Consider the following 20088-nt stretch of genomic DNA (forward strand, 5'->3'; position numbering starts at 1 on the left):
CCGATTTGCTGATAGAAGGCTGGAGCCATATTTGATTTTCTGATCATAATGACGTGACAATGTATAATAATCTTGATAATACTGATAATAATAATAACCCTCCCTTGAAGGTACCTAACAACACTGTTGTTACACAATTTGAAACCAATACAAGAGACCAAGCTTGGTAGAACTAAACTAAGAAGTCCTTGATGAAAAGATGAGTCTGGATTAAAAATAGAGACTCAGAGTTTCTGATATCGGCAGGAAGGACATTATAGAGGGTGGGAGCATTGAAATTACACTTTAATGTTTTGAGGTTCCAGATGAATGAATAAATCCACATTTTGAGTCTAAAATCTGTAATGATGTTTTTGCCAGTCTAACAATGGACATCACACTGTTCATTATTTTATTAAGGGCAAAACCAAAGACTGATTTTTTTGTTTGTTTTGTTGATAAATGACAATTATTTATAGCACAGCACTACATCCATCAAAAAAGCAGTAATTGCATGCACACAACCTTGCAGATTGAGGCTTGTTCGCATTTATAGCAAACACTTCAATGGGAGAAGTAGCTGGAAAAGTTTGTGTGTCTGTCTGTCTGTCTACAGGATGTGGTGGTAGTGGGAGAGGAGAACTTCACCACCCCATGTTATGTGCAAATGGACTCGGAGGCATGCCATATTCTGACGGAAACACTGGGGACCTACTGCCTCGTGGGCCAGTCAGTCAGCAAGGCAGCCGCCAGGAGACTCAAACTGGCTGTATTTGGACCCGTGTCCTGTACAACAATGGACTATCACATCAGGGTGTACTGTTTGGACGATACGCAAGATGCACTTAAGGTAAAAGAGAAAAAATGCACAAAAAAGAATCGTGTAGATAGATAGATAGATAGATAGATAGATAGATAGATAGATATAGATTGATTGATTGATTTTTTTAGGTGTTGGTGCAGAGTCAGTAAAATGGAGAGTCAACCCATTGATGAATTTGTGTACACTCAACCACACACACACACACAATTTGGTTTTTTTTTTTACCCCAATTGTATCCGGCCAATTACCCCACTCTTCCGAGCTGGCCCGGTCGCTGCTCCACCCCCTTGCCGATCTGGGGAGGGCTGCAGACTACCACATGCCTCCTCTGATACATGTGGGGTCAACAGCCACTTCTTTTCACCTGACAGTGAGGAGTTTCACCAGAGGGACGTAGCATGTGGGAGGATCACGCTATTCCCCCCAGTTCCCCCTCCCCCCCGAACAAGCGCACCGACTGACCAGAGGAGGCGCTAGTTCAGCGACCAGGACACACACCCACGTCTGACTTCAAACCAGCAGACACGGCCAATTGTGTCTGTAGGGACACCCGACCAAGCCGGAGGTAACACAGGGATGCAATCCAGCGAGCCCTGTGTTGGTAGGCAACGGGATAGACCACTACGCTACCAGGACTAAATGCACCCTCCAATATCAGGATGAAGGGTGTTATTTTTCATTGAGATCATCAATACAAAAGGCATTCCCTGTAAATTGCCATTTGCTGTGAAATGGACCATGCTGGAATGGACCCAACTCTTCTCTCTGGGTGAGGAGTGTTGGGTCTATTGGAGTTGCCTGACCTCTCCTCTGCTGTAAATGAGCTGACATGCCATTAACTAAACAGGATGAAGCAATATCAAAACAGCGAGTGCTTTGGAATTCAAACTGAAAGCACAGATAGGACCATCTGATGTGGGAGATTAACAGTGGAAATGTATGCTAGGACATGATAAGTCAAGTGTCAAAATAGCACATGTGCAAGCAAATATACACACTCGTAATTGCATTTTCACCCTCACACATACACAAACGGGAACACACATAGTCAGACTCACACGGACAATTCAAAAAGGAGATTGTTCTTGACCAACAAAGTTCAGAAGTTGAAGTTTAAACAATTGTTGTTTTTTTTCATTTGTTATAGCAGAATTGTGTTTGAAAGGGAAAAGCTTGTATTTTTTGCCTACAGTAGTACAACTACCAAGTAGGAATATGACGGCAGGAGAGAGTGATTGTGTAGTAAGCTTTTGAAAATATACTAATATTTACACTTTGATAATAAATTAAACCATGCTTGTGTTTATGTTCGTGTGACCACATGCAAACATGCACACATTCTTAAAAGTTGTGTGTGTGTGTGTGTGAGAGAGAGAGAGAGAGACGTGTTAAAGTATGTGTAAAAATTGATATCTCTGTGTGCATACCAGGATTCAAGCATGTGTGCGTGTGTTGGCCGCAGTCAGTTCTAACGTGTAGTTATTGCTCTGGATAAGTTACTGTACTGTACTGTAGTGGATAAGTTACTGTACTGTACTGTACTGAACTGTAGTAGATATGTTACTGTACTGTACTGTACTGTAGTGGATAAGGTACTGTACTGTACTGAACTGTAGTAGATATGTTACTGTACTGTACTGTAGTGATTAAGTTACTGTACTGTACTGCACTGAGCTGTAGTAGATATGTTACTGTACTGTAGTGGATAAGTTAATGTACTGTACTTTACTGTAGTGGATAAGTTACTGTACTGTAGTGGATAAGTTACTGTACTGTACTGTAATGAACTGTAGTAGATATGTTACTGTACTGTACTGTAGTGGATAAGTTACTGTACTGTACTGAACTGTAGTGGATAAGTTACTGTACTGTAGTCGGTTTGACATGGATGAGCACAGAGCCCCATAGGAATCCTGTTACAATATTTTACTGTATTACAGCATAGTGAGGAGTGCTGATCCTCTATTTTGGGTCACAACATGGACAAAGATATTAAATAAAACAGCAGTCATACCTCAACTCATTTATTTCTATTTGATGACAGCAAAAGATTTTCTAAATCATAATAGAATGGTGAGTTTTGAAGTTGAGCAAGCGTGGGTGTATGTTCTGGTTATTCTTCAAAAAATACATTGCAAAACTGCACAGGAATGTTAAACGTTATTTTTATTTATTATTATTGTCCTTGTTAATACCCATCCATCCATCCATCCATCCATCCATCCATTATCTGAACCGCTTATCCTGCTGTCAGGGTCGCGGGGATGCTGGAGCGTATTATGATCGGTAATAGTACTATATAACGCATACTGATGTGTCAATCTGGCCTACATGCATTCTGCGTTCTTGAGCTTTGCTTAAATCTCCGCTTCACATTAAAAAGGAAAAAGAAGAGATTCCTCCATTTCTGATCATATCAAACCATGGATCCATTTAATCTACTTTTAATGTATTATTGCTGTATGCTGCCACATTTTGTGTAAACTCCCAAATGAAATCGTTTTGAAATACCGGGCCTTTGGTCTTCACAAAGACTGCCAAATGAACCAGTTAGCTGGGAGATGACAGAGGCTTGTGTCACAATGAACTGTACTAATTCAGCTCTCGTAGTTTGAGAGAGCATTGTCTGATGCCTGATTAACGGATAAAGAGGGGGTGCTCTGTGTGTGTGTGTGTGTGTGTGTGTGTGTGTGTGTGTGTGTGTGGAAGTGGAAGGGGGGAGTAGATAACAATAGACTTATTTCAACCCGTAATTTAACGGTGATGTTTTAGTGCTTCAATAACAAAACGTTGTTTGGACAGGAAAAGTGACGAAGTTTGGGATGGTAACAGTTTGCTTTCCTCTTTTGGGTTTTTGTGTAGGAGGTTCTTCAGATGGAGACTCAGATGGGGGGGAAGCTTCTGGATGAGCCAAAGACTCTGAACTTCAAAGACAGCACACACAACCTGAGACTGTCCATCCATGACGTACCACACACACACTGGAAGAGCAAGCTCATTGCTAAGTATCAGGTGACACACACACACACACACACACCGGATTGTAGTTCCAAAATTTCCCATTCACTTCCATTCATAATGAGTGAAATTTACCTCTAAACAATGGTAAATTACTGACCAAATTATTTTTTTTTTGTATGATAGGAAACAGTGGAGTTCTTTGGTTAGCGCCTCATCAGTACTTGATAACTGCTTACTTTACAAATCTGTATTTTATGGATGTCCTGCTGTACCAGGTATAGAGACGTGGCCAGCAAATTCTTGTTCAAAACCTGCACAACGTGTGTGTGTGTGTGTGTGTGTGTGTGTGTGTGTGTGTGTGTGTGTGTGTGTGTTTTAGTACAGATATAATACAGATCGGATAGTAGGGTGCACCCAAACCATACTTTCATACAACATAGACAGCTGGAATTGATTTGGCTTGTCTGCACAGTATCTTTGACCTTTTCAGCACACTGAGTTTGACTGTTAATGAAGAGCGGTATAAAAAAAAAGCATTTACCAATGCTATGGCTTGCCTAAAGTAAGCTGTTGCATAAACATACATTTCTGTGCATTTCCTAGGAGATCCCGTTCTACCAGGTATGGAGCGGCAGCCAGCGAACTCTCCACTGCACTTTCACACTGGAGAGACTGAGCTCAGCCACCACAGAGATCAGCTGTAAGCTGTGTGTACGGCAGGTGGAGGGGGAGGGACAGATCTTTCAGCTCAGCAACACATTGGAGGAGGTGAGTCTATTGACGGCCACGCATACAGGGGTACGATGCTGGTTGGACTGTGGGTGTACATGCAGCAGCGGCCCTGTGCAAGCTTTTAACTAACGATGAAGCTGGAAAGGAGATGGACATATAAAGATGGAAAGTGATGTGCGCTCACTTGCACACATGTGCACACACACATACATATACAGAGGCTCCCTCCTCTGTATATGAAACTTTTACATTCCTCTGCTAAAGGTCCTAAAGTCACACCAAAGTTTTGTTTTGTTTTTTTCATGTTTTTTTGTTTTTTTTGTGTGTTTTGCTCTAGCCGTCAGACAGTTGGGGTTCTGGCTATGGTTCTGTGACTGTTTAATCATTCATGCCGGGGCTAGGAGGTCACATAACATGACTGGAATAACTAGGCTTTGATTTAGCTTAGCCATGTAACCGCCAAGTCACTGTGTGTATATGAACTCATTTGGTCAGAGGTCAGACAGTAGTACGGAAATATCCCTACTTTGAATTCTCCAACTGTTTCACTGTTGGTAGTGTTGCACAGTAGATTTATTTAACTCTTACTTTACCAGACAACTTGACTAAGAAGAATTTATTCATTCCTAAATCCAAGAAATTATACATCCATCCATCCATTGTCCAAGCCGCTTTTCCGAATTCGGGTTGCGGGATGCTGGAGCCTATCCCAGCAGTCACTGGGCAGCAGGCTGGGAGACACCCTGGACAGGCTGCCAGGCCATCACAGAGCCCACACACACACACACACACACACACACACACACACACACACATTCACACCTAGGGACAATTTAGTATGGCCGATTCAGCTGACCTACATGTCTTTGGACTGCGGGAGGAAACTCTGGTTTCCTCCCGCAGTCCAAAGAAATGATACATAGGATGGAGAATAACAGATACTGTACTGTACACTCAATAACCCTAACCACAACCACAAAGAATGACCCGTACTATTGCTAATATTTGTAACCCAGGGAAAAGTTTCTAACAAGGTGAAAATAAATCGTTTTCTTCTCATGTCAGTTTTCAGATATTTTTGGGAGCTCTCCCTTTAACCAACTCAACAACTCCGCCGTGACCAGTGCACCAAACACTCGCTCACTTACACGCAGGCGTCCCCGGTGCCTCGTCTCCCGGTGCCTCGTCTCCCGTTCATCAAAAATGACAATCTTGATCCTTCCCCATTTCTTAGCATCCAATCACATTATCTCAGTTTAATTTATAAGTCCCTGCCTACCTCTTTCCCCTCATTGCACTCGTCTCGGCCTTCCCACCCACAATCTCATCTCCTCCATTAGCTTTACTCAGGGTTATGCAGAAGAATGCACGACATAATTCAGCAACCAGGAGCTGACATCTCCTCACTGCGTCTACGTCAAAGATGGCTTTTACTTCAGACAAGTAGCCCATTAGCTTCCCCTGCTCTCTGCACCAGGTGATAAAGTGGAAACCTAGAATAGTGGATTTGAATTCACAAAGAGTGAGTCAAGGTGAAATGTGACTAAAGAATCTGCACCTCAGTTGTGTTCACAATAACTGCAGTTTGCTCTGCAGGTTTTCAAACACCAAACCAGGGGAAGAATCCGCTAGTGTTTTTGTTTGCAAAATGAATCACCGCATGGCATGTTTTCATGTAGGTTTCTATTGAAACCCATTTCCGATTGAATGAAAAGAACCTCATGATCACGTTGTGGAGGTAAAAAAAAAAAAAAATCAACATCCATTTTTCATAGTTTGGTAATCTGCCTTTTTCAGCACACCTGTTATGACCAGATGATTGAAAATATGCTTCCAGGAAATTGCTTTCATAATAGAGTCTGTGTAGAATTTGAATGTTTTGTCATAAAGTTTGAGAAACCGAGATATCATCAAGATTAGATGTTGTTCCATTTTCCTTCCTGTTTCTTAATGTCTGTTTCTCCCCATTTCTGTTGGGTACACGGCGGGTATGTCACATCGCGCAATGAAAAGGGAGGGGGGGAATGTTTGCACAGTCAGTGTGAAAGCTCATTTTCCTATTGAGTAATGTCTTTTATCGGTGTGAATGAGGTGGTGACACTCCCCTTTCAATACCAGTTCTTTTCAGAAGCCCAGTATGGAGTATATGTGACACCTATTCCTACTAAATAAGAACAGAGTCACGGTATGATGACTTGGCGCTTACTGTAGAGCAAGGAATATTAAAAGAGGCTCTTAGTGTCTATCCACATCAAATGAAATGCAGTTTTGCAAAGGACTTAAAACCCACAACCAGTCTGCAGTCATCAATATGTTGAATAATGGAGGATACAACGAGTCTAGAGCATTTATTGTTTCAGCAGAAAACTACAGATATCCTGTTGCATCAATCATTCAGTCTCTAGCAACCCAGAGCCTTCTGCTGTAAATGCAGGCTAAGTAGATGCTGTAAATACTAATCATTTACATCAGCAGTGGCAGTTGTATTTCTCTTTGCCAAGTCACATTCATTAGACTGCTGCTTCCTTTCAGCCCAGGAGGGATAGATTAATGGGATGAAGATTTTAGACGACAGGATGCAGGAGCAAGAAGGAGAGAGAGAGAGAGAGAGAGAGTGAGAGAGAGAGGCAGAGACAAATGTTGAGAGAAAAGAGAGACGAGAGTCTGCAGAAGAGGCAGACAGACTAGATTGACGAGGAAGAGAGGCAAAGTGTTAGGGAGCAGATTATTGTGTTTGCTGCACTATTGTATTAATTAGGAGCCCATCTGTAATTGGTCACGGCGGTAGGCCAGCAGCCAAGAAGAAAGCAAAATCCCTTCAAGACAGAAACTGAAACATGTGTGTAAAAGAGAGAAAAGTATAGAGTTGATTACATGTAGAAAGTACAAACTCTGTCGTGTATATATATACACACACACATATATATATATGCATGACGAGGCAGTAAATGGTATGTCCTTTCCTCGAGTAGCTTTATTGACAGCTGATGACTGCTTATGGCATGAAACAGGCTTGTACTCTCTCATAAAGAATTTACTTGACTCACTGGATTATTTTGCTCATTTGTTGAGCACTTTCCCTACCGTTCAGTGTTTCTTTTAACAAAGTTATATACAGTGCATTCGGAAAGTATTCAAACCCCTTCACTTTCCCCTCATTTTGTTATGTTACAGCCTTATTCCAAAATGGATTAAATTCTTTTTTTCTCTCATCAATCTACACACAATACCCCATAATGACAAAGTGAAAAAGGTTTTGTAGAAATTTTTGCAAATTTATTAAAAATAATAAACTAAAATATTGCATGTATGTAAGTATTCACACCCTTTGCTATGACACTCAAAATTGAGCTCAGGTTCATCCTGTTTCCACTGATCATCCTTGAGATGTTTCTACATCTTGATTGGAGTCCACCTCTAGTAAATTCAATTGATTGGACATGATTTGGAAAGACACACACCTGTATATAAGGTCCCACTGTTGACAGTGCATGTCAGAGCAGAAACCAAGCCATGAAGTCAAAGGAATTGTCTGTGGACCTCCGAGACAGGATTGTATCGAGGCACAGATCTGAAGAAGGGTACAAAAAAATTTCTACAGCTTTGAAGGTCCCGAAGAGCACAGTGGTCTCCATCATTCGTAAATGGAAGAAGTTTGGATCCACCAGGACTCTTCCTAGAGCTGGCCGCCCAGCCAAACTGAACAATCGGGGGAGAAGGGCCTTGGTCAGGGAGGTGACCAAGAACCCGATGGTCACCCTGACAGAGCTCCAGCGTTCCTCTGTGGTGAAGGGAGAACCTTCCAGAAGGACAACCATCTCTGCAGCACTCCACCAATCAGGCCTTGAGTGGCCCAGCCAGAGCCCAGACTTGAACATCTCTGGAAAGAACTGAAAATAGCTGTGCAGCGACGCTCCCCATCTAACCTTACAGAGCTCGAGAGGATCTGCAGAGAAGAATGGGAGAAATACCCCAAATATAGGTGTGCCAAGCTTATAGCTTCATACCCAAGAAGACTTGAGGCTGTAATCGTTGCCAAGGGTGCCTCAACCAAGTACTGAGTAAAGGGTGTGAATACTTATGTACATGCAATGTTTCAGTTTTTTATTTTTAATAAATTTGCAAAAAATTTCTAGTAAACCTTTTTCGCTTTGTCATTATGGGGTATTGTATGTAGATTCATGAGGGAAAAAAAGGAGTTTAATCCATTTTGGAATAAGGCTGTAACATAACAAAATTTGGGGAAAGTGAAGCGGGGTGTGAATACTTTCTGGATGCACTGTATATGTGAATAGAAATGTGTTTGATTGATTCAAGTTCCCCATGCCACATCATGGATATATTTCTTAATCCATATCAACCCTATATGTTCAGTGTATTGTGTATGTAAAAGTGTATGTAATTCAAGATGATTCTTGCAGGTGATCAAAATTCACACCTAAACAATAATTCTTCTTTCTTTCCCCCATCAATGGCTGCACAGTGCAATACTGACAGTTATCTGCAAAAACCTTGTTGTTGTAAAAAGTACATTTTACAAAAAAAAAAGGAATAGCTTTGCACTTTGTCCTTTTGGACACTCATATGCTTTAATGTATTAATTTTGAAATTTGCTTAAAATAGTTCCTCAGTCATGAAGCACTTTTTTAGTTTGGGGTGTAAAATAAGGCCAACATTGAAAATTGATCTGAGAGGTATCTAGTACAACACAATATTAAATAACCTTTTTTTCCCTCCAAGGATGTCCAGTGCATAGACACATCACTGATGGACCCGGCTAGTAGTATCACTACCTTGGTTGGGCCAAATGCCTTTCGCATCCCCCTGTCTATCAGACAGAAGCTGTGCGGCAGCCTAGATGCACCGCAGATCAGAGGAAATGACTGGAGGATGCTGGCTCACAAACTCAATCTTGACAGGTGAGGAAACCCTCCCAGCCCCCTCTACACACACACCCACACACACACACTTACATTTATTTACTGGAGATCAAGTGCTTTTCCCCAGACATTTTTCTTGGCAAGGTCGAGAGACTTCTGAAGCAGCATTTAGACCATGCAACACTAAAAACTCCCCATCAGCGGAATGGCGGCTACAAGGGGCGTTTCATCCTACCTCCTCGGTGACAGGCAAAAGACTGAGTAGTGCTCTGTTTATGTACTTCCTTGGCTTGAGATTCTCATGCACAAACTCCACTGGAGCAGGTGTGTGAGTGAAGCGGAGGGTGGGGGTGGGATGTTGAGCTTGTCATTTGTATAGAGAGAATTTGCTATTTCTTTTCTTTATCTCTTCGGAAAAGTCACATAACATTCACACACATGCACGCACGCACGCACGCACACACACACACACACACACACACATGCAGCAACACAACAACCCACCCACTCAAATCTCGGTCTTCAGAACCAACAGCTTAGAAGCAGTAATGTGAAAAATGTTATTGCCTGTATGCAATCAATATCCTCCTGTGTTTATAAGTGCGACCTCACCTCTAAATTAAACCATGAAGACAAGTTCATAAGAGCACATGGTTTTTGTGAAAAAACCATGGCCACTGATTTCAATAAATGTTAAGTGTTTGAACATTTCATTCTCTATCGACCACCCTTTCATTGCAGTTCAAATGAATTACTGCATGTAAAAGATAGTTAAAATTTAATAAAAATCACAGTAACATGAAAAGGAAAGATGCAAGTTGCCGTTAATATATGACTGAACTGCAACATCTTGCCAACGGCCTCTTGAGTTTAGAGAGTGTAGAGAAAACCCACACAAACGAGAAGCCACCATTCCACCCTGTGTTGAGCCATATTTTAGTATGTGCAATGTGTTGCATAGGAATGTGCTCTGTTGTCACAGTTGTGGCTTACATTTATGACCCATGGTTTGTTTTGTTGTCGTCTTTTAGCTCATTTTTAGCTCACCTGTGACATACACACACGCACACGCAAACACAAAGTTACGCTGTTTTTGGCTAAACTGATGGGAGTGGCAGAGAAAATAATAGAAGCTCTTTAGTCTCTTTAGCATCTTAGCTTTATTCTTAAAACTGAGGTGCACATGTGTGCACACGTAAGTGCAACACATGGCAAATGTATGCACACACACACACACACACACACAAAACCAGTGGGGAAACGGCAACGATTGAGTTCACTTCCCAGCAGGATGCTTCTTATCACACGGAGCAGAGATATAGACAGAGAAAGAAAGAAAAAAGAAAGGGAGAAAAAAGAAAAATAAAGGTGTTTTTTTTTGGGGGGTTTTTTTTTTTAGATAGACACACATGGGAAGGTGGGGGATTTAGAGAATGTGAACAAAACAGAAGGGGAACGAAGCAGAGTTATAGAAACCCAGAGGAGAATAGGAGGGACTTGAGGTGACGTACATGTTTCTCATTATGCTTAAACAATACCAGCATTTGCCAACATGACACAATAGCAGCATATACAAAAGGAATAAAAAAAAATAGATTCTTTTTCAACTCTATGGGAGTCAGATGTGTTGGGTTTTCTTCCCTTAACCTGCATCGAGGATATAAGATCCTTGACACAAGTAGTTAATTTTTTTTCTGCTCCTCTGTATATTCCGCCTATTCTTGACGCTCATCACTTGTAGTTTTCAGTATTTAGAAAAAGAGAAAAATTATCAGCCCCTTGACATTTTTTCTTTTCAAACGAACATTTGTTCTTCAAGCAATTGGTTTCTTCCTCAGTCTTTCAGCAATGTTAAACTGATTTAACCCATAGTAAACCTACTACTACTGCTACTACTACTTTCGGCTGCTGCCGTTAGGGGTCGCCACAGCGGATCATCCGTTTCCATTTCTTCTTGTCTTCTGCATCTTCCTCTGTCACACCAGCCACCTGCATGTCCTCCCTCACCACATCCATAAACCTCCTCTTTGGCCTACCTCTTCTCCTCTTCCCTGGCAGCTCCATATTCAGCATTATTATTAACCCATAGTGAACCAAATCTGATATATATGGTGACGAGAGATGACAATGGCAAAATACAGACATATGTCGGTCTAACAGAGGGAACATTCAAAAAGAGGTTTAATGCACACATGTGCGGCTTTAGAAACAACCGTTCAAAGAATGTAACATCTTTATTTTATTTTTTATAATTTATTTCTGATTTTTCCCTTTTTAATCCCAATTTAGTGGCCAATCGATCCCTATTTTAGTTGAAACTCCCACCCTCGTACTGCATGCGTTCGCCAACTGCATCTCTCCAGCCTGCAGTCTCGAAGGAGATGCCTCCCCACTTTCGTGACAAGGCGAATCCAGGCCGAACCGCTGCTTTTTCCGACACACACAGAGACGCATTCATGTGACGAACACAAGCTGACTCTGCCCCCCTCCCGAAGACAGCGTTGCCAATTATTGCTGCTTCATTAAGTCCGGCCATAGTCGGATCAGACGAGACCGGGGCGCGAACCCCGGTCCTCAGTGGGCAACTGCATCGGCACACCGCAGACCTATAATGTAACATCTTTAAGCGGTTACATTTGGTCATTGGTGGACAGAGACATTAATTATTCAACCACCTGGAAAATCCTCTCAAAAAGCAAAGCATATTCAACCAGTTGAAAAATGTGCAATCTATGTCTGACTGAAAAATATTTTATCATTTGCAAACCAGAAATGTCAACATTGAATAACAGGAATGAATTGGCCAGCAGTTGCAGACGTAAATATAAGCACCTATTTTGTAATTACCAATAGACAAATACCCCCCCCCCATTGGACCATTAGCGATCACGTGTTTTTGAATTTTTGAATGTCGCGCCTCTCTCTTTCTCCGTTCTCCATTGGACATTGTGCACGTGATGTGCATGACGAGGCAGTAAATGGCATGTTCTTTCCTGAGTAGCTTTATTGACAGCTGGTGATTGCTTATGGCATCAAACAGGCTTATACTGGCTCATAAAGAATTTACTTGACTCACTGGATTATTTTGCTCCTTATTTGTTGAGCACTTTCCCCCCCGTTGAGTGTTTCTTTTAACAAAGTTATTTTCGCTCCTTATCTTGTTGAGCACTTTTGAAACCAATGTGGAACAAGTACATTTCGGCTACTCGACAAAGAACATACCAGCACCGACACAGAGAGACTACCGAAGTGCCTTATTTCAAAAACCGAGAAGTTCATAAGAGCGGTAACAACCCTAACCCTAACCCTTCTAATTCTGAATGATAAACCAATTGACAAGCAAAATTATGGATTCAAATCTACAAAATCACAGCTGTCCATCCCCGAATTGAAACCTTTTGAAGATGGTGTGCTCGAAATGATTAAAAACGTCAAATTTAAACCACCAAATAAAACATTCCAGAAGAAATTGCACAATGATTCAAAAAAGATAAAAGACGATGATATGATCCTCATTGCGGCCGACAAAACCACTAACTTTTCCAAATTAAAACCCAAGCAATACGACGACCTCCTAGAAAATAACGTCACAACATCATACAAAAGGGCTGCGGAGATTGCTGAAAGAGAAGTTATGATGAAAGACACAAAAAAAAAAAGAAGAAAATCACCTCGGACCCAAAGCTAGACAACATCATTGATGTCACCACCAGGAACCAAGCCTTTACCCAGCAAACATGCCTCTTTGGGGCCCATGTGGGGCCACTGCAGGCAGGAACAGAGGGCCCACTGTGGGCCCCATTACCAGCATGAAACGCGGGGAATGTGTGGGCCCTCAGTGGGACCCATTGTGGGCTCGCAGCATGCCCATAGTATGCCCACACTTTGGGCTGGGAGCAGTGGTCCCACATGGGCCCATAGTGCCCCATGTGTACCTGGTATGCTAGTGACATTTATTGACAGCTGGCTCAAACAAAAACATGAAGAAAATATAAATTATACGAAGAAAGAATTTATTGAAAATTGGAAACAATTGGAATTGAAAAACAAAACTATATACCAAATTAAATGCTTTTATAAAACAGAACAACAAACATAGAACCACATTTGAACACAATAAGAACATTAAATCTAAAAAAACCCAAACATTAAATCTATTTATTTTTTGCTCCTTCTGCTCCTTCCTCCGTATCTGTCCCTGGCATTTCTGAGCCACATTTTGATGGCAGCTTCCACCTCGGATGCTGTGGCCTGGCTGCTTTTTGTCACACCACCTGAAAAAAACAACAATTGAAATGTATGTGCACAGTATGAGTTAGCCACAGCTGGAGCATTTAATCTAGCCTGGGACTCCATTCACCTGTTGGGGTAGAGGCAAATTTCGAACAGAGATGTCTCGAAACCTGGGCAAGTAAAGCCAAAATTATCTGTATGTGACCGTGTTTTTTTATTTAGGTAAACTGACACTTTGATTGTTCCGTGGACTCAAGGCGGGGCAAAATTAAAATTAAACAACCCAAATCCAACTTCTTGGAGTATTTAAAGTAATGAGGATTGGCACCACCTCGTGACCAAGCCCAAACTGAACCAGGGTTATAGGCTATATTTACTTGTGTACTGCTAGAGTGATGGAGTGTGTCAAGTTTAATACTGCACACATGCACAACATGTCAGATGTATTGCAGACTAGTATATGAGACTACAATAAGCTGCTGTGTGTGTATGTTCGCTACATTTCTGATGGTTCAAAATGATTAAAATAGTTAAGTTATGAGTAATAGTTAATCTGTAATTAAGTTGGTTAAAAAAACAGCATGCGCTGCTCTATGGGAACATTTAAGGGACAAAAAATTAAGAAAAAAACGAGTGTTCTTTCTCTTAACTATAATATGAAACAGCTGCGACAAACCAAAAAGTTGAGACGGTATTTGTCTTGTTGGATGGGCAGTTCTAGTTAAGTACGGGATGGACCGGTTATACCTTGGACAACTTGTTTACATTTTACTATCATTTTTGCAGAGGTCTGACTATATGCAGCATTGGGCATGGGCGGTAAATAAAAAGTTTGAGTATCGGTTACACTAAAGCAGTTGTAATCTTAAAACGTTTTAACTGTGCTGTCAACAGGGGGTTGACCTCAAAGGTCAAAACTGCTGTGGGCCCCGCATGGGCTAACCCACAGAGGGCCCATGTGGGCTTACTGTGGGCAAGACCACAGTTGGGCTTGCCCACAGTAAGCCCACATAGGTGCCTCAAAGGGCAAAACTGTTGTGGGCCCCGCATGGGCTAACCACATGGGGCCCGTATGGGATTAGTGCGGGTTTGCCCCTGCTCACATTGCCCCACAGCAAACCCACACCTACCCACATGTCCGCACGGGCATGTTTGCTGGGTTTATCACCCTGAAGGGCCACAAACCGAACTTTTTAAACAAGCCAACATGTAGACTGCTAAACCCCACCAAACCGGGAATCGGAAAGACATTGTAACGTGCATGGATAAGTAGACACATTGGCCCTTGGTTAACGGGTCGGACCCTTTAGTCGACTGGTTAACGTAGTCGCTTGCGTAGTCGCTCCTGAGCTGCGGCGTCCCAAGCTGCCCCCTGAATTCGCTACATTGGTGTCAGAAGTGTGATGGTGAGACCGTAAGGCCATCAGAAGCATATGCGCCCAGAGGCGTGAAGGAGCTGATATGCTTAAGCGCGGCGACGCGCTTCCTGAAGGAGGGGGGTAGTGTAGCGTGCATGGATAAGTAGACACGTTGGCCGTTGGCTAACAGGTTGGACCCTTTAGTCGAGCGGTTAGCGATGTCTCCCGCGGTGCGGGAGATACGGGTTCGCGTCCCAGCTTTGACAGTTCCTGAGGTTGCCCCCCGAATTTGCTACAAAATATATATATATAAAAGTTTAAAAAAATCATTGAAAACATGAATGATTAAATCTTGAAGAAAGTCCCCGTAAACCAATAAAAAAACATGGACCAAGCATTAGAATGGTTTAAGAACATAAATGACAAGAAGAACTGCAAATTTGTATGTTTTGATATCTACGAGTTCTACCCCTCCATAAGCAGAGTTACTATCCAAAGCCATTGATTTTGCCGCAAAACACACAATGATATCTGAACAAGACAGAGACATTACCAGGTGAAGGAATCACTTCTGTACCACAATGGAAACCCATGGCAGAAAAAAAAGGTAATAGCAAATTAGATGTAACCATGGGCAGCTTCGACGGGGCAGAAACGTGTGAACTAATTGGAATATATTTGTTATCTCAACTACAAGACCTAGACATCAGTGTTGGTCTCTATAGGGATGATGGGCTAGCAGTTGGTAGCAAAACACCAAGAGAGGTCGAGCAAATTAAGAAAACAGTATGCAAAATATTCTCAAACAATGGGCTCAAAATCACAATTGAAGCAAACAAAAAACAAATTGACTTTCTGGACATATCAGTGGACCTTAGGAACGGCACATACAAACCGTACATTAAACCCAACAACACGCTGTAGTATGTCCACAGAGAAAGCAACCACCCACCCTCCATCTTGAAAAACATCCCAGAAAGTATTGATAAAAGACTCTCAAAATTATCCTCTAATGAGTCCATCTTCAATGAAGCTACACCCCCATACCAAGATGCATTACAAAAGAGCGGCTACAATTTTAAGCTCAAGTACAACTCACAATTAAATACTGACTGCCAGCAAATCAACAAACGTAGCAGAAAACTAAACATCACCTGGTACAACCCACCCTACAGTGATACCATGGCCACAAACATCAGTAACCGTTTTTTTTTTTTTTTTTACTTTTGGGTAAGTGCTTTACCCCGGACCACCAACTGAGGAAGATATTCAATAGGAACACCATCAAAATTAGTTACAGCAGCATTCCTAACATTCAACAAATAATATCGTTCCATAACATAAGCATCATGAACAAATCAATGACACCTTCATCACAAACAGGTACCCCCAACTGAAACTGCCGTGTGAACGACTCATGCCCCCTAGAAAGAAAATGCCAGACGAAAGGAGTTATCTACCAAGCTACGGTGATGAGAAATGACATCGGCAAAATAGAGACATATGGCGGTCTAACAGAGGGAACATTCAAAAAGAGGTTTAATGCACATGTGTAGCTTTAGAAACAACCGTTTAAAGATGTAACATCTTTAAACCGTTATATTCAGTCATTGGTGGACAGAAATATTAATTATTCAACAACCTGGAAAATCCTCTCAAAAACAAAACATATTCAACCAGTAGTAAAATGTGTAACCTACGTCTAGTGGGAAAGGATTTTATCGTTTGCAAACCAGAAATGTCCACATTGAATAAAAGAAATGAATTGTCCAGCAGTTGCAGACATAGATATAAGCACCTATTTTGTAATGATATATAAATCATGCCAATAGACAAATACCATTGGACCGTTAGTGATCACATGTTTTTGAATATTTGAATGTTGCACCTCTCCCTTCCCCATTGGACGTTGTGCAAATGATGTGGTAGTAAATGGTTTGTTCTTCTTTTTTTTTTTTTGAAAAAAATGTTCCCCCTTTTTCTCCCCAGTTGTATCCGGCCAATTACCCCATTCTTCCTTGCCATCCCGGTCACTGCTCCACCCCCTCTTCCAATCTGGGGAGGGTTGTAGACTACCACATGCCTCCTCCTATACATGTGGAGTCGCCAGCCGCTTCTTTTCACCTGACAGTGAAGAGTTTCACCAGGGGGACGTAGTGCGTGGGAGGACCACGCTATTCCCCCAGTTTCCCCTACCCCCGAACAGGCGCCCTGACTGACCAGAGGGGGTGCTAGTGCAGCGACCAGGACACATACCCACATCTGGCTTCCCACCCGCAGACACAGCCAATTCTGTCTATAGGGACGCCCAACCAAGCCGGAGGCAACACAGGGATTCAAACTGCCGATCCCCGTGTTGGTAGGCAACGGAATCGACCGCTACGCTACCCGGATGCCTCTGAAATAATAATTCACTCATATTCTCTTATGACATGTTCACCTATCTGTCATCGTGCTCTCCAATACATTCCAGTATGATTTCAGTGCAAGACTTTTCATCAGCACATACTCCATAATTTAAGTGCATTTGTTCCTAATGTTAGTCTTGTGTACTTCCATTTGTCAACCTCATGCTATGCTATTGTATGGGAGACATACAAAAACAGCACTTTACACTCAATCACATCCACTTTAGAATGAAAGTGGATGTGATTGAGGACAAAAGGAGAAAAAGTCAAGGGTGTTCATTTTGAGATTTTTTTTTACAACATATGCAATACTTATTTAATGGAGAGTGGTGACTGAAACATGCTACTGTGAAGTATTCGTAAAGTTCTCTGCATTGTGATGTAGATGGGATTTCCTGACTTGTCATGTCTCACAATAGTCCGTGCAGAGACAGACAGGTGCACCTCCAACATCTCAACAGAGGTTCTACTGAGTCAGTATGTGGACACCTGTGCTCATAGCAGTGAGGAAGCAATGCCCCTGCTCACACATGTTCAGACGTCTGAGCATGAAACAGGCTTAACAGGAAAGAATGGGGAATGAGAGAAAAGGAGAGACTGAATATGGCCCAAAGCCTATTAATGCACCTCAAACTCGGCAGCATTCTTGAAAAAAAAGAATATTTAGTAGATCATATGAACATTTTTTGATTTTCAAAACGAGTGGTACATAGGATAAGATAAGATGAGAAAATATGAGAGAAGATTTGGAAAATGCATCCAAGTCCTCATCCTAAAGACTCACAAACATCCACGCACAGTCTGTGCTTAACAGACTATGATTAACAAACTGTTGGTACAAAAATGCCTGTAAATTTTAGGCATCTGAACAAGTGCACCACTGCTCTGATGGTAGTGATTTGATACAGCCAGCTGTCTGTGTTTTCCAAGGTAGCTCAAACACATCTCTGTGTCACATCTGTGTCTTCACATCTTATCTTTCCTGCTCCAACCAAGTCTCACTCTCTCTCTCTCTCACTCTCTCTCTCTCTCTCTCTCTCTCTCTCTCTCTCTCTCTCTCTCTCTCTCTCTCTCTCTCTCGCTCTCTCTCTCTCTCTCTCCCTCACCCTCCCTCACCCCCCCCCCCTTCCTCAGGTACCTAAACTACTTTGCTACCAAGTCCAGCCCAACAGGTGTGATCCTGGATCTTTGGGAGGCCCAGCACTTTCCTGATGGCGACCTCAATGAGTTGGCCGCTGTCCTAGAAGAGATGGGTCGCCATGACAGCAGTCTCACCTCCATGACGATGGAGCACTGACAAAGCAACGTTGGTTACCATGACATTGACAGAACGCTTGAGACAATGACAGTCAAATTCTATGTGGTTGACGCGGCAGCAAGGGCAAAAATGATTTTGACTGGTGCGAAAGATAAGTCATCACCTTTGTAACAAAGTTTAGGTGAAACACCGATGATAATTATGACCACATGATTACAAACAGATGACAGTGGTAAGATAGACTGCTGTTGCTGTGAGAACCGGGCACGTTCTCGTGTGTGTGTGTGTGTGTGTGTGTGTGTGTGTGTGTGTGTGTGTGTGTGTGTGTGTGTGTGTGTGTGTGTGTGTGTGTGTGTGTGTGTCTGTCCACCTGTGTGTATGTTTGTGTTTGTGCACACGGGTGTGTGTGTCTGTATGCCCATGGACACATTTGTGAGCATTTGTATGTGTGTAGTGTCGGTGTCATGTGTGACTGAAGGATAGCTAACCCTACCTGCTACACATGTACAGTCATTCAGGAACAAACAAAACATACCCATGCCTAGGAAAGAGTGACCTTGAGTAGTTCATAAAGCCCAGTTTTTCTCCTACCATGATTTGGTAATGAACAACAACAAAAAGATTTTTTTTAAAAAAAAAAGGGAGAGAGAAATGACCCCGAGACCCTCTGTAGGAGTGGAATTACATCATAAAAAGTGAATGGAGCTAAATTGACGGATGAGAAAAAAGGAGAAGATTGGTGAGCCTCTTTAAGAAGACCAGAACATTAAAAAAATTAGGACCCAAATTGATTTTAAATGAGAGGGAGGGTGTTAAACCAGAAATTGATTATCTGTAAGGGCAGGGTGGAAAGAAAGAGCGATAAGAGGAGAAATAAAGTGATTTGCCTCTCATCTCTCCTTTAGCCATGGCTGTACGTATTTACCAGTACAGTTTGTTGTGTTTATATCGTTTCTTAGGGAACGCTTTATGTTTATTCTGCTGTCCATATGTTTGGATCATCTCCAATAAACAGAATCTGCTACACAACTGTCAGTCAAGGGCCCTGACCAGAAACAAGCTGGTGAATGATTCCCCCCATCTCAGACGAAGCTTTGGGTAATGGTTACCAGTGAAGGGTTAAGTAATATTACAGTTTTGCAACTAGGTCAGAAAAAGTCAACCCCTAAGCTTAGCTGACCTCTCCTCAATGGATTGATGGACTTAAAGGGAAATTGCACCAATTTTCAACCTTCTCCCTGTCTATCTGTCACAGGGATCGTGCATGAAAATCTCGATTAGCACTTGAAACTTGTTTTTTTTTTTTTCCCGGCTGCCAAGTGACGTATTGTGACGTCAGTTGGTGGCCAGATAGACTACCGCCAGCAGGGTTTCTAATACTCTAATCTACTCTAAACATGCTGTTAAAAAAACACATCCTCGTTCTTTTGACTAAACTACCTTTTCTGATTCTGAT

The 20088-nt window shown here is 42.1% G+C and overlaps 1 protein-coding gene across 1 annotated transcript in view; it reads left to right on the plus strand.

Moving 5' to 3' along the window:
- LOC130111890 (netrin receptor UNC5C-like) overlaps positions 1-18671 on the plus strand; it is a 375592-nt gene extending 356921 nt beyond the window's left edge. The window contains exons 14-18 of the mRNA XM_056279187.1: positions 596-829; positions 3665-3814; positions 4367-4531; positions 9236-9414; positions 18509-18671. Of these exons, the coding sequence (XP_056135162.1) occupies positions 596-829; positions 3665-3814; positions 4367-4531; positions 9236-9414; positions 18509-18671 (891 nt within the window). The remainder of the gene's footprint in view (positions 1-595; positions 830-3664; positions 3815-4366; positions 4532-9235; positions 9415-18508) is intronic.
- Positions 18672-20088: the final 1417 nt, after the last annotated feature.

This window comes from Lampris incognitus, chromosome 1, assembly GCF_029633865.1.
Source record: "Lampris incognitus isolate fLamInc1 chromosome 1, fLamInc1.hap2, whole genome shotgun sequence".
Taxonomy (NCBI): domain Eukaryota; kingdom Metazoa; phylum Chordata; class Actinopteri; order Lampriformes; family Lampridae; genus Lampris; species Lampris incognitus.